General features: G+C 63.9%; 1 protein-coding gene across 1 annotated transcript in view; it reads left to right on the top strand.

Moving 5' to 3' along the window:
* The window catches only part of L1CAM (L1 cell adhesion molecule), a 52,382-nt gene extending 42,688 nt beyond the window's left edge, over nucleotides 1-9,694 (top strand). Inside the window, exons 23-29 of the mRNA XM_053968172.1 lie at nucleotides 614-787; nucleotides 1,649-1,771; nucleotides 2,956-3,120; nucleotides 4,141-4,272; nucleotides 5,271-5,343; nucleotides 7,618-8,171; nucleotides 8,242-9,694. Coding sequence (XP_053824147.1) covers nucleotides 614-787; nucleotides 1,649-1,771; nucleotides 2,956-3,120; nucleotides 4,141-4,272; nucleotides 5,271-5,343; nucleotides 7,618-7,834 — 884 coding nt within the window. The 3' untranslated portion in view covers nucleotides 7,835-8,171; nucleotides 8,242-9,694. The remainder of the gene's footprint in view (nucleotides 1-613; nucleotides 788-1,648; nucleotides 1,772-2,955; nucleotides 3,121-4,140; nucleotides 4,273-5,270; nucleotides 5,344-7,617; nucleotides 8,172-8,241) is intronic.
* The last annotated feature ends 4,612 nt before the right edge of the window (nucleotides 9,695-14,306 follow it).

Here is a 14,306-nt window from a genome sequence, read left to right as displayed (position 1 = left end):
TTAAAGTTAATTCGGGTCTGTTTTGGGCTATTCCGGGGTTATTTTTGAGGTTAATTTAGGGCTGTTTTGGGCCGTTCCAGGTGGGTTTTTGGGATTAATTCAGGGCTGTTTTGGGCTATTCCGGGGTTATTCTTTAAGTTAATTCAGGGCTGTTTTGGGCTATTCCAGGTGGATTTTTTAGGGTAACTCGGGGCTGTTTCGGGCTATTCTGGGGTTATTTTTAAAGTTAATTCGGGACTGTTTTGGGCCATTCCGGGTGGGTTTTTGGGATTAATTCAGGGCTGTTTTGGGCTATTCCAGGTGGGTTTTTTGGGTTAATTTAGGGCTGTTTTGGGCCGTTCCAGGTGGGTTTTTGGGATTAATTCAGGGCTGTTTTGGGCTATTCCGGGGTTATTTTTTAAATTAATTCAGGGCTGTTTTGGGCTATTCCAGGTGGGTTTTTTAGGGTTAATTCGGGGCTGTTTTGGGCCGTTCCGGGTGGGTTTTTGGGATTAATTCAGGGCTGTTCCGGGCTATTCCGGAGTTATTTTTTAGGGTAACTCGGGGCTGTTTCGGACCATTCCGGGCTGGTTTTTTTTGGGGTTCCCTCGCATCGCTGACCCTTCCCCCGCAGAGAACCAGACCGAGGAGGGGTTCCCGTACGAGATCTCCTTCCCGCCCGGGACCCTGAACACGACCCTGGCCCGGCTGGAGCCGCGCGGGCGGTACCGGCTCGAGCTCCGCGCGCGCACCCGGCACGGCCCCGGCGCGCCCCTGGTGCGCCTCGGCAGCCTCGCCCCCGAGCCCGGTGCGCACCCCAAAAACCGGCCCCAAAAACCGCGGGGGGTACCCCAAAAACCGCGGGGGACACCCCAAAACCTGAGCCCAAAAACCGCGGGAGGCACCCCAAAAACTGAGCTCAAAAACCGGCCCCAAAAACCGCGGGGGGAACCCCAAAAACCGCGGGGGACACCCCAAAACCTGAGCCCAAAAACCGGCCCCAAAAACCGCAGGGGGAACCCCAAAAACCGGCCCCAAAACCGCGGGGGGCACCCCAAAACCTGAGCCCAAAAACCGCGGGGGGCACCCCAAAAACTGAGCCCAAAAACCGGCCCCAAAACCGCGGGGAGACCCCAAAAACGGAGCCCAAAAACCGGCCCCAAAAACCGCGGGGGGCACCCCAAAACTGAGCCCAAAAACCGCGAGGAGGACCCCAAAAAACTGAGCCCAAAATCGGTGAGGGGGACCCCAAAAACTGAGCCCAAAAACTGCGGGAGGACCCCAAGAAACAGCGGGGGACACCCCAAAAACCGACCCCAAAACCGCGGGGAGCACCCCAAAATCTGCCTGAAAATGGGGGGGATCCGGAATTGCCGGGTGGGGGGCTGAAATCACCTCGGGGACCCCAAAACTGCCCGAGCGGGATCCCAAAAACTGCAAGGGGGGGGGACCCCGAAATTAGCGGGGGAGGATCCCGAAAAATGAAAGGGGGGGACCCCAAAACTGCCGGGGCGGCCCCAAAATTACCACGGGGGGATCTGGAAATAACGGGGGAGGGGACACCTTGAGACCCCCAAAATGGCGAGGTCGGGGGGGGTCCCCAGGGATGGGGGAGGGGTTTTGGGGGGGTTGGGATTTTGGGGTGACCCCCCCCCCGTGCCCCCCCCAGTGCTGCCGGTGCTGGGCACGGTCGGGTTTGGGGAGGTGGGCGAGGATTTCACGGTGCTGCGCTGGACCCTGGCCCAGCCCCAGGCCAACATCGAGTTCGAGGTCGAGTACATGAGCAAAACCAGTAAGGGACTGGGAGGGACTGGGAGGGGATTTGGGGGCACTGGGAGGGACTGGGAGGAACTGGGAGGGGATTTGGGGTGACTGGGAGGGACTGGGAGGAACTGGGAGGGGATTTGGGGACACTGGGAGGGGATTTGGGGACACTGGGAGGGAACTGGGAGGGGATTTTGGGGCACTGGGAGGGAACTGGGAGGGGGTTTGGGGACGCTGGGAGGGACTGGGAGGGGATTTGGGGGGGACTGGGAAGGACTGGAAGGAACTGGGAGGGGATTTGGGGACACTGGGAGGGGATTTGGGGACACTGGGAGGGGATTTGGGGACACTGGGAGGGACTGGGAGGAACTGGGAGGGGATTTGGGGACACTGGGAGGGGATTTGGGGGCACTGGGAGGGACTGGGAGGGGATTTGGGGGCACTGGGAGGGGATTTGGGGGCACTGGAGGGACTGGGAGGGGATTTGGGGGCACTGGGAGGGACTGGGAGGAACTGGGAGGGGATTTGGGGGCACTGGGAGGGACTGGGAGGGACTGGGAGGGGATTTGGGGGCACTGGGAGGGACTGGGAGGGGATTTGGGGTGACTGGGAGGGACTGGGAGGAACTGGGAGGGGATTTGGGGGCACTGGGAGGGACTGGGAGGGACTGGGAGGGGATTTGGGGTGACTGGGAGGGACTGGGAGGAACTGGAGGGGATTTGGGGGCACTGGGAGGGACTGGGAGGAACTGGGAGGGACTGGGAGGGGATTTGGGGTGACTGGGAGGGAACTGGGAGGGGGTTTGGGGACGCTGGGAGGGACTGGGAGGGGATTTGGGGGGGACTGGGAAGGACTGGAAGGAACTGGGAGGGGATTTGGAGGCACTGGGAGGAACTGGGAGGGGATTTGGGGACACTGGGAGGAACTGGGAGGGGATTTGGGGGCACTGGGAGGGGATTTGGGGACACTGGGAGGGACTGGGAGGGACTGGGAGGGGATTTGGGGGCACTGGGAGGGGATTTGGGGGCACTGGGAGGGACTGGGAGGGGATTTGGGGGGGGGTCTCACGGGGGATTTGGGGCAATTTTTGGGTATTTTGGGACCGAACGGTGCCGGGAAATAAAAGGGGTTCGAGGTGCGGGGGGTCCGCGGGGATTCTGGGGGGGGTTTTGGGGGTCTCCCCGCCCCCCACGACCCCCGCCCACCCCGCAGCGGAGGAGCCCTGGCGCTCCTCGGGCCGGGCCAACTCCTCCCTGGGCCGGTACCGGCTCGGGGACCTCCGGCCCGGGACCTCGTACCGGGTCCAGTTCGTGGGGCGGAACCACTCCGGGGAGCGCGTGGCGTTCTGGGAGAGCGAGGTGCACACCAACGGCACCAGTGAGCCCCGAAAAACCCCGAAATCACCCCCAAAAACCCCAAAATCACCTCCAAAAAACCCCAAAATCACCTCCAAAAAACCCCCCAAAATCACCCCGAAAAACCCCAAATCCAGCCCAAAATCCAGCCCCGGGGAGCGCGTGGCGTTCTGGGAGAGCGAGGTGCACACCAACGGCACCAGTGAGCCCCGAAAAACCCCGAAAATAACCCCAAAAAAACCCCAAAATCACCCAGAAAAAAACCCAAAATCACCTCCAAAAAACCCCAAATCCCACCCAAAATCCAGCCCCGGGGAGCGCGTGGCGTTCTGGGAGAGCGAGGTGCACACCAACGGCACCAGTGAGCCCCGAAAAACCCCGAAAATAACCCAAAAAAAAACCCCAAATGACCCCGAAAACCCCCCCAAAACCCTCAAAATCACTCCGAACCGCCCCCCAAAATCGCCCCCAAATCACCCAAAAATCCAGCCCAAAATCACCCCTAAAAATCCCCAAATCGCCTCAAAATTCAGCCCAAAATCCAGCCCAAAATCCCCCCAAAGTCACTCCAAATCACCCCAAAATCACCCCTAAAAAGCCCCAGAATCACCCCAAACTCCAGCCCTGATCCCCCTAGAGAGCCCTGAGATCCTGCGGGGGTTCCCAAAACCCCCTGAGGGTCCCCAAAATTCCCTGAGGGTCCCCAAAATTCCCGGGGGGGCTCCCCAAAACTGCTCGAGAGCACCCTAAAACCCTTCAGGAACGCCCTAAACTCCTCGGGGGTGCCCCAAAATCCCCGAGGGGCTCCCCAAAATCCCCAGGGAATCCCCAGAATCCCGGGTGGGGGGTCCCCAAAATCCCCGGGGTGGGGTGGGGGGGGGTCCCCAAAACCCCTCGGAGCATCCTAAAACCCCTGGGGGTCCCCAAAACTCTGCGCGGTTGCGCTAAATTCCTCGCGGATGCCCCGAACTCCCCGAGGGGCTCCCCGAAAATCCCCGGGGGGGTCCCCAAAATGAGATTTTTGCCCCCCCTGCCCCGGCAGTGCTGCCGCGCCCCGCGGGCGGCTTCGCCACCGAGGGTTGGTTCATCGGCTTCGTGAGCGCCGCGGTGCTGCTGCTCCTCCTCCTCCTCATCCTCTGCTTCATCAAACGCAGCAAGGGGGGCAAGTATTCGGGTGAGCCCGGAGCCCCCCGGCCCCCCCCGGGACCCCCCGGCGCCCCCAAATCCCCCCCGAGCAGGAGGAGCCTCCGCGGAGGCTCCGCAGGGGATTTTTTTGGTGGAGGTTTTGGTTTTTGGAAAGGGGGGGGAGGGGGGTCTTGAGGGTGGGGAGGGGGGTTTGGGGTTTGGGGAGGGGGGTTTAGGGGGTGGGGAGGGGGGTTTGGAATTTGGGAGGGGGATTTGGGGTTTGGGGAGGGGGGTTTGGGGGGTGGGGGGGGGGTTTGGAATTTGGGGAGGGGGATTTGGGGTTTGGGGAGGGTGGTTTGGGGTGTGGGGAGGGGGATTTGGGGTTTGGGGAGGGGGGTTTGGGGTGTGGGGAGGGGGGTTTGGAATTTGGGGAGGGGGTTTGGAATTTGAGGAGGGGGATTTGGAGTGTGGGGAGGGGGGTTTGGAATTTGAGGAGGGGGTTTGGAATTTGGGGAGGGGGGTTTGGGGAGGGTGGTTTGGAGTGTGGGGAGGGGGATTTGGAGGGTGGGGAGGGGGTTTAGAATTTTGGGAAGTGGTTTGGGGAGGGGGATTTGGAGTGTGGGGAGGGGGCGCTGAGGGTGGGGAGGGGTTGGGGGTCGCAAAGGGTGGGGAAGGGGGGGTTGGAGGTGGAATTTGGGGGATTTTAGGGGGATTTTGGGGGTTTGGGGAAGGGGTTCTTAATTTGGGGAAGGGTCTGGGGGGTCCCCAAGGATTGGGGAGGGGGTTCCTAATTTGGGGAAGGGTCGGGGGGGTTCCCAAGGCTGGTGGGGGAATTTTGGGGGGGGCACAACGGGAAGCGTGGGGAGGGGGAGGGGCGGGACCAAGATGTGGGCTCCGTATTTTTTGGGGGGAAGGGGCGGTTCTGGGAACTGGGGGAGGGGTCCCCAAGGTCTGAGGGAATTGGGGAGGGGTCCCCAAGGTCTGAGGGAATTGGGGGGGGTCCCGGGGGTGCCGAGGCCCCCCCTGAGCGCAGCGGTGCCCCCCCAGTGAAGGACAAGGAGGACACGCAGGTGGACTCGGAGGCGCGGCCCATGAAGGACGAGACCTTCGGGGAGTACCGGTGAGAAAGGGGCGTGGCCTGCGGGCAAATGGGCGTGGTCTGTTTTTAAATGGGCGTGGTTCACACAAAATGGGCGTGGCTTCGTGTAAACGAGTGTGGTCTGATGGAGAGTGGGCGTGGTTTTGTGGAGGGGCGGGGTTTGTCGCGATGGGCAGAGTAGCATGTGATCTGCCCCCCCCCACTAATTACCCGCTCATTAACCGTCCCCCTCATTAATTAATCACCCTCCTCACCCAATGCTAATTGCCCCTCTCTCATTAATCGCTCGCTGCTAATTGCCCTGGGCTAACGCAGGTCCCTGGAGAGGTAAGGGGGGTCTGGGGGGGGTCCTTGCACCCATGGGGGGTCCCCAGTCCCCTGGGGGGGGGTTGGGTCCCTGGGGGGGCAATGGGGGTCCCGGGGGGGTGGGGGAGGGGTCCTCATCCATGTCATTCCCCTCCCCCCCACCACATAGCCCCCTCACAGCGTTTGTGAGGGACATAGGACGGGTCAGTGGTTGGGGGTTGGTCATGGGTTGGGTGTTGATCAATGGTTGGGTCAATGGTTGGGTGTTGATCAATGGTTGGGTCAATGGTTGGGTCAGTGTTTGGGGGTTGGTCAATGGTTGGTCAATGGTTGGGTGTTGGTCAATGGTTGGTCAATGGTTGGGTGTTGGTCAATGGTTGGGTCAATGGTTGGGTGTTGGTCAATGGTTGGGTCAATGGTTGGGTGTTGGTCAATGGTTGGGTCATTGGTTGGGTGTTGGTCAATGGTTGGGTCAATGGTTGGGTGTTGGTCAATGGTTGGGTCAATGGTTGGGTCAGTGGTTGGGTCAGTGTTTGGGGGTTGGTCAATGGATGGGTCAATGGTTGGGTCATTGGATGTGTCAATGGTTGGGGGTTGGTCAATGGTTGGGGGTTGGTCAATGGTTCGTCATTGGTTGGGTGTTGGTTGGTCAGTGGTTGGGTCAATGGTTGGGTCATTGGATGGGTCAGTGGTTGGGGGTTGGTCAATGGTTGGGTGTTGGTTGAGTCAGTGGTTGGGTCATTGGATGGGTCAATGGTTGGGTGTTGATCAATGGTTGGCCATTGGTTGGGTCAATGGGCGTTGGTTGAGTCAACTGTTGGGTCAACGGTTGGGTCAGTGGTTGTTCAGTGGTTGGGTCATTGGATGGGTCAATGGTTGGGTCAATGGTTGGTCGTTGGTTGAGTCAGTGGTTGGGTCAATGGTTGATCATTGGATCAATGGTTGGTCATTGGTTGGGGCATCGATTGGGTCATTGGGTTATTGGTCATTGATCGGGTCAGTGGTTGGGTGTTGGTTGGGTCATTGGTTGGTCATTGATGGGGTCATTGGTTGGGTCATTGGTTGGGTCATTGGTTGGTCATTGGTCATTGGTCAGTCATTGATTGGTCATTGGTCAGTCATTGGTCATTGGTTGGTCATTGGTCATTCGTCAGTCATTGATTGGTCATTGATTGGTCATTGGTCGGTCATTGGTCATTGGTCAGTCATTGGTCGGTCATTGGTCGGTCATTGATTGGTCATTGGCCGGTCATTGATCATTGGTTGGTCATTGATTGGTCATTGGTCATTGGTCATTGGTCGGTCATTGATCATTGGTTGGTCATTGTTTGGGTCATTGGTTGGTCATTGGTCATTGGTTGGTCATTGGTCATTGATTGGTCATTGGTCATTGGTCATTGGTCGGTCATTGATTGGTCATTGGTTGGTCATTGGTCATTGGTCGGTCATTGGTCATTGATTGGGTCAGTGGTTGGGTGTTGGTTGGGTCATTGGTTGGGTCATTGGTCGGTCGTTGATCATTGATTGGACATTGGTTGGTCATTGTTTGGGTCATTGGTTGGTCATTGGTCATTGATTGGTCATTGGTCGGTCATTGGTCGGTCATTGGTCATTGGTCAGTCATTGGTCATTGGTTGGTCATTGGTCGGTCATTGGCCGGTCATTGGTCATTGGTCAGTCATTGGTCATTGGTCAGTCATTGGTCGGTCATTGGCCGGTCATTGGTCATTGGTCAGTCATTGGTCATTGGTCATTGGTCAGTCATTGGTCATTGGTCGGTCATTGGTTGGTCATTGGTCATTGGTTGGTCATTGGTCGGTCATTGGCCGGTCATTGGTCATTGGTCAGTCATTGGTCATTGGTCATTGGTCAGTCATTGGTCATTGGTCAGTCATTGGTTGGTCATTGGTCATTGGTCGGTCATTGGTCATTGGTCGGTCATTGGCCGGTCATTGGCCGGTCATTGATCGGCGACACCGCTGTCCCCAGCGACGGCGAGGAGAAGGCGTCGGGCAGCTCCGGCCGCTCTCTGGGCGCGGCGGGCGCGGCGCTGGGCAGTGACGACAGCCTGGCCGGCTACGGCGGCAGCGCCGACGTGCAGTTCAACGAGGACGGCTCCTTCATCGGCCAGTACAGCGGCACCCGCGGCGCGGCCGCCGGCAGCTCCGGCCCCGCCAGCCCCTCGGCCGCCGCCCCGCTCGACTGACCGCGACCCCCGCCCCCGCCCCGGGGGACACCCAGGGGTGGCACCGGGGGTGTCCCCACGGCCACGGGGACGTGCTGAGGGCGTGGCGGGGCCGCCATGGCGGTGGGGACGCCTCAGTGTCGCAGTGGGACCCCCCCAGTGTCACAGTGGGACCCCCAATGTCACAGTGGGACCCCCCAGTGTCACAGTGGGACCCCCCCCCAATGTCACAGTGGGACCCCCCCAGCTTTGGGGACCCCCCCAATGTCACAGTGGGACCCCCCCTCAATGTCACAGTGGGACCCCCCAGTGTCACAGTGGGACCCCCAATGTCACAGTGGGACCCCCCAATGTCACAGTGGGACCCCCCCTCAATGTCACAGTGGGACCCCCCCTCAATGTCATAGTGGGACCCTCCAGTGTCACAGTGGGACCCCCCCAGTGTCACAGTGGGACCCCCCCCCAATGTCACAGTGGGACCCCCCCAGCTTTGGGGACCCCCCCAATGTCACAGTGGGATCCCCAATGTCACAGTGGGACCCCCCCGTGTCACAGTGGGACCCCCACAGCTCTGGGGACCCCCTCAATATCACGGTGGGACCCCCCCGTGGCAGTGGGGTCTTCTCCCCCCCCCCCCCCAGTGTCATGGTGGGACCCCCCCACCCCACCAGCACTGGGGACCCCCCCATGACGTAGCAGGACCCCCATGATCCTGGGGACCCCCCCCCAATGTCACAGCGGGACCCCCCCATGGCCCTGGGAACCCCCAAATCAAAGGGGGACCCCCAGACCCCCCCTCATTTAAGGGCCCCCCCACCCCCTTCACTGCCAAAGGGGGGGGTCCCTTAAGTGCCCCCCCCAATTTGGGGGGGTTTTTTTGGGGGGTGGAGGGGCACAGGACCCCCCCCCCAAAACACCTCACAGGGGGGGGGGCTGGTGGGGACCCCCCCGTTGGACTCAGCCAAAAAAATCCCCCCCCCCCTCGCGCTGGATTTTGGGGGGGGGGGGGTCTGGGCATGGGGGGGGCTCTGCAGACCAAAATTAGGGGGGGCAAGGGGGGGATTTTGCCCCCCCCCCAGATTTTAGACCCCCCCCCCCATTCTCCTTCACTCCTCCGAGCCCCCCCCTCCCCCCAAAAAATCTCGGGGTTTTTTTTTTTGGGGTGGGGGTCCCACCCCGCCCCCCCCCCCCCCCAATTTCTGAATGCATCTCACGGCGCGGCCTTGGCAACCTCACACGAGCCGACCGGGGGGGGGGTCAGCACCCCGACCCCCCCCCTGCACCTCAAAACCCCCCCGGGCCCCCCCCCCCGCACCCCAAACCCCCCCTCACCTTCCCCATGGGGGGGTCTGCACCCCAAAACCTCCCCCGAACCCCCCCCAAAGCCCCCCTCCCCCACCTCCTCCGCGGGGGGGGGTCTGAACCCCAAATCCCCCCCACATCCCCCCCCCACCCCCAAATCCCCTCCCCACGGGGGGGGTCTACACCCCCCACCCCCTTCGCGGGGGGGTCCCCACCCTAAAAATCCCCCAAATCCCCTCCCCATGGGGGGGTCCCCTCCCCACTCCCCCCCCCCCCGCGCTGTGTCGTAGCTTTGTAGCCCCCCCCCAATGTGTGCGGTGCCCCCCCTTCCCCAAATCCCTTTTTTTTTGGGAAAAGAAGCGGAAAAATTGGTCCAAAGGGCCCCCAAACCGGCAGCCGAGCCCTCTCCCCTCCCCCACCTCGTGTGACCCCTCCCCCACGTGTGACCCCCCCCTCCATCCCCCCCCCCCCCCGATGAAAAACCGCCAAAACCACGTGGAGCAAAAAAACCGCAAAAACAAACCCCCCCCCCCAAAATCGAAAAAATGGGGGAAAAGCCCCCAAAATAAAGAAGGAACTGCCGGGCAATGGCTCGGGGTGATTTGGGGAGGGGGCTCGGGGGGGTTTGGGGGGTCTTTGAGGGGGTTTGGGGGGTCTTTGAGGGGGTTTGGGGGGGGCTATGGGGGTTTGGGGGGGGTCTTTGAGGGGGTTTGGGGGGGCTATAGGGGGTCCATAGGGGATGGGGGGGCTTTTGGGGGTCTTAGGGGGTTATGGGGGGGCTATGGGGGGGTCCGGGGGGGTCTTTGGGGTGTTTTGGGGGGGGCTTTAGGGGTTTTGGGGGTCTATAGGGGATGGGGGGGCTATAAAGGGTCATGGGGGGGTTGTGAGGGGTCTTTGGGGGGGTTTTGGGGGGGCTATAGGGGGTCTATAGGGGGTTTGGGGGGTCTCGGGGGGGCTATGGGGGGTCTGGGGGGGTCTTTGAGGGGCTTTGGGGGTCTTTGGGGGGTCTTTAGTGGATGGGGGTCTATAGGGGGTCTGAGGGGTCTTCGAGGGGTTTGGGGGTCTTGGGGGGGGTCTGGGGGGGTTTTGAGGGGGTTTGGGGGTCCTGTTGGGGGGCTATAGGGGATGGGGGTCTATAGGGGGTCTGGGGGGGTCTTTGAGGGGGTTTGGGGTCGATGGGGGTCTATAGGGGGTCTGGGGGTCCTGTTGGGGGTCTATAGGGGATGGGGGTCTTGGGGGGGGTCTGGGGGGGTCTTTGAGGGGCTTTGGGCGTCTTTGGGGGCTATGGGGGTCTGGGGGTCCTGTTGGGGGTCTATAGGGGATGGGGGTCTTGGGGGGGGTCTGGGGGGGTCTTTGAGGGGTTTTGGGGGTCTTTGGGGGGCTATGGGGGGTCTGGGGGGGTTTTGAGGGGGTTTGGGGGTCCTGCTGGGAGTCTATAGGGGATGGGGGTCTTTGAGGGGCTTTGGGGGTCTGTTGGGGGTCTATAGGGGGTCTGGGGGGGGTCTTTAGTGGATGGGGGTCTATAGGGGGTCTGGGGGGGTCTTTGAGGGGGTTTGGGGGTCGATGGGGGTCTATAGGGGGTCTGGGGGTCCTGTTGGGGGTCTATAGGGGATGGAGGTCTTGGGGGGGGTCTGGGGGGGGGTCTTTGAGGGGCTTTGGGGGGCCATAGGGGTCTTAGGGGGTTATGGGGGCTGCAGGGAGGCTGTGGGCTCTATGGGGGGGTGGGGGGGTCTCTGGGGGTCTCTGGGGGTCTCTGGGGTCCGTGGGCGTGGCCTCGACGAGTGGGCGCGGCTTGGCGGAAGGGGCGCGGTGGCCGCAACCACGCCCACATTGACCACGCCCCGTCCGCAGCACCGCCACACCCATATTCATATTTGCATTGACCACGCCCTTCTCCGCGACCACACCCACATTGACCACGCCCTGTCTGTGGTTTGACCACACCCTCTCCTGACCACACCCCCTCCCCTCACGGCCTGGCCACGCCCTCTGTCCCTTCACGGTCTGACCACGCCTCCTCCCCTCACGGCTGACCACGCCCTCTGTCCCTTCACGGCCGACCACGCCCCCTCCCCTCACGGCTGACCACGCCCCCTCCCCTCACGGCTGACCACGCCCCCTCCCCTCACGGCCGCCGCCGCCGCGGCCGGACCGGCCCGAACCGGAGCCGGAACCGGAGCCGGAACCGGAGCCGGAACCGGAGCCGGAACCGGAACCAGAACCGGAAACAACAGCCCCGGCCGCGGCCCCGGGAGCCGCCCCCGGGCCGCGGAACCGGCCCCGGAGCCGCCCCCGAGCCCCCGGCCCCGAGCCCGCCATGGGGGCCGGGGGGGGGGCGCGGGGCGGGCGCTGCCGCCCCCCCGAGCGAGGGGGGCGAGGCTGAGGCGGGGGGGGGGGGTCCCCGGGGGTGAGGGGGGGTCGCAGGTGAGGGGGGTCCCGCCATGGGCTGCAACATGTGCGTGGTGCAGAAACCGGAGGAGCAGCACCGGGTGATGCTGCAGGTACCGGCACGGGGGGGAATGTGGGGAGGGGGCTGCAGGGACCGGCGTGGGGGTGGAAATGTGGGGAGGGGGCGAGGTGAATGGGGTGAATGGGGAGGGGGCTGCAGGGAGCGGGCTGGGGATAAATGGGGCTGGGGGCGAGGGGGGAATGGGGAGGATAAATGGGGCTGGGGGCGAGGGGGGAATGGGGAGGATAAATGGGGCTGGGGGCGAGGGGGGAATGGGGATAAATGGGGCTGGGGGCTGCAGAGACCGGAATGGAGGAGGAAATATGGGGAGGGGGCGAGGGGGAAATGGGGCTGGGGGCGAGGGGGCTGCAGGCACCGGAATGGGGGTAGCATGGGGAGGGGGCGAGGGGGGGAATGGAGGTAAATGGGGAGGGGTCGAGGGGGTGAATGAATGGGGAGGGGGCTGCAGGTATCGGGCTAAGGAAGGATAAATGGGGAGGGGGCTCGGGGGAGAATGGGGAGGGAAGGGAAATGGGTCTGGGGCTCGGAGGGGAATGAATGGGGAGGGGATCTGGGAATTGTGGGGGGGGTAAAAGGAAATGGGTCTGGGGGCTCGGGGGCTGCAGCGGCCGGGAACTGGGGGAGGGGAACAGGTAAAGGGGACATAATTTGGGGAGGGGGCTAGGCCAGGTAAAGGAGGGTCTGGGGGCTTCGGGGGGGGGTCCCGGGGGGCTTCAGGCCAGGTGAAAGGAGGGTGGGACAGGTAAAGGGGGGGGCACAATTTGGGGAGGGGGCGTTGGATGGGGGGGGGGGTCCAGGCCAGGTAAAAAGGGGGGTGGGACAGGTGAGGGAGGGTCGGGGGGGGTCCTCGGGGGGGGGGGGGGAGGGGTCGCTGTGGATTTGGGGGGGGGGTCCCGGTGTCCCCCTCGCCCCCCGCCCCACGGTTGCCATGGTAACCGCGCCCGCCGCTTCCGGGCGAGCTGCAGACAATGGAGGGGTGGGCGGGGGGCTCGGGGGGGCTCTGGGGACCCCCCGGGGGGGCTCCGGGGGGGTCTTCGGGGTTGGGGGGTGGCGAGGGGGGCGCGGCTGAATTCTGGGGAGGGTGGGGGGTGGGCTTGGGAGGGGGTCAGGGACGGCTCTGGGGGGGTTTGGGGACAATGGGGACACCCGTGGAGGGGGGGGGGGGTGGGAATTTGAGGGGGGGTCCTGACACCCCCCCCCCCCCCACCAGGTGAGCGGGAAGGAGGGGTCGCGCCGGGGGGGTCCCCGGGGGGGCTCCAAGGAGCCGCTGGTGCTGCAGGTGCTGAGGAGGAGCCCCCGGGGCCGCCCCCCCCCGGCCCCGGCCGGAGCCCACCCCCCACCCCCGCCGTGGGGGGGGCCGGGACCCCCGCCCGCAATTGGGGGGGGGCTGGTGGACAGCGGCACCCAGACCGACATCAGCTTCGAGAGCCGCCTGGGGGGGGCCGAGCCGTGAGTGGGGGGCGCAGCCGGGACCCCCGGGGGGGCTGGCAGGGACCCCCGGACCCCCCGGATCCTTTGGGACCCCCGGGGGGGCTGGCAGGGACCCCCGGACCCCCCCCCCGGATCCCTGGGGACCCCCCCGGGGGGCTGGCAGGGACCCCCGGACCCCCCCCCCGGATCACTGGGGACCCCCCCGGGGGGCTGGCAGGGACCCCCGGACCCCCCCGGATCACTGGGGACCCCCAGAGCCCCCCCGGATCTTTTGGGACCCCCGGGGGGGCTGGCAGGGACCCCCGGCCCCCCCCCCCGGATCACTGGGGACCCCCAGAGCTCCCCCAGATCCTTCGGGACCCCCCGGGGGGGCTGGCAGGGACCCCCAGAGCCCCCCGGATCACTGGGGACCCCCAGAACCCCCCCAGATCTTTTGGGACCCCCCCACCTTGGGCCTAGGACCCCCCACCCCAGAGCCCCCCAGATCCTTGGGGACCCCCCGGGGGGGTTGGCAGGGACCCCCAGACCCCCCCCCTTGGGCTTTAGACCCCCCCCAGATCCTTGGGGACTCCCAGACTCCCCCCCCCCCCCCATCCTGGGGACCCCCCCTTGACCCTTAGACCCCCCTCAAGACCCCAATTTGGGGGTGTCCCCCCCCAGCTGACCCTTCCTGACCCCCCAGGACCCCCCTCACTGGCAGCTGCTGAAGCCCCCAGACCCATTTTGGGGGTGTCCCATCCCCCAGAGACCCCCCAGGATCCCCCCCATTATAACCCCTCTGAGCCCCCAGACCCATTTTGGGGGTGTCTCCCCCTCACGGACTCCTTAAACCCCCCCACTGTGACTCCTCTGAGCCCCCAGACCCATTTTGGGGGGGGTCCCATCCCCCAGAGACCCCTCAGGGCCCCCCCATTGTGACTCCTTTGAGCCCCCAGACCCATTTGGGGCTGTCCCACCCCCCAGAGACCCCCCAGAATCCCCCAAAACCCTTCAGGGACCCCTTTTTGAGGCCACTCCCCCCCCTTAAACCCCCCCCAAGACCCCCCCAAACCCTTTGGGACCCCTCCCCCCACTCTGGGACCCCTCCCCTGATATTTTTTGTCCCCCCCCCAGGCCCCCCCTCCCCCAGGATTATTTTGACCCCACGGATTTGGGGGAGCCCGAGCGCCCCGAGGAGCTGGAATATGAGGTGGGGGTCCTGGGGGGGGGGTCCCGGGGACTTTTTGGGGGTCCTGGATATTTTGGGGGGGGTCCTGAATATTTTGGGGGGGGTCCTGAGTCTTTCTGGGG

Source organism: Vidua chalybeata, chromosome 32 (assembly GCF_026979565.1).
Source record: "Vidua chalybeata isolate OUT-0048 chromosome 32, bVidCha1 merged haplotype, whole genome shotgun sequence".
In the NCBI taxonomy this organism is placed as follows: Eukaryota; Metazoa; Chordata; class Aves; order Passeriformes; family Viduidae; genus Vidua; species Vidua chalybeata.
This window is presented reverse-complemented; position numbering and strand designations above follow the sequence as displayed.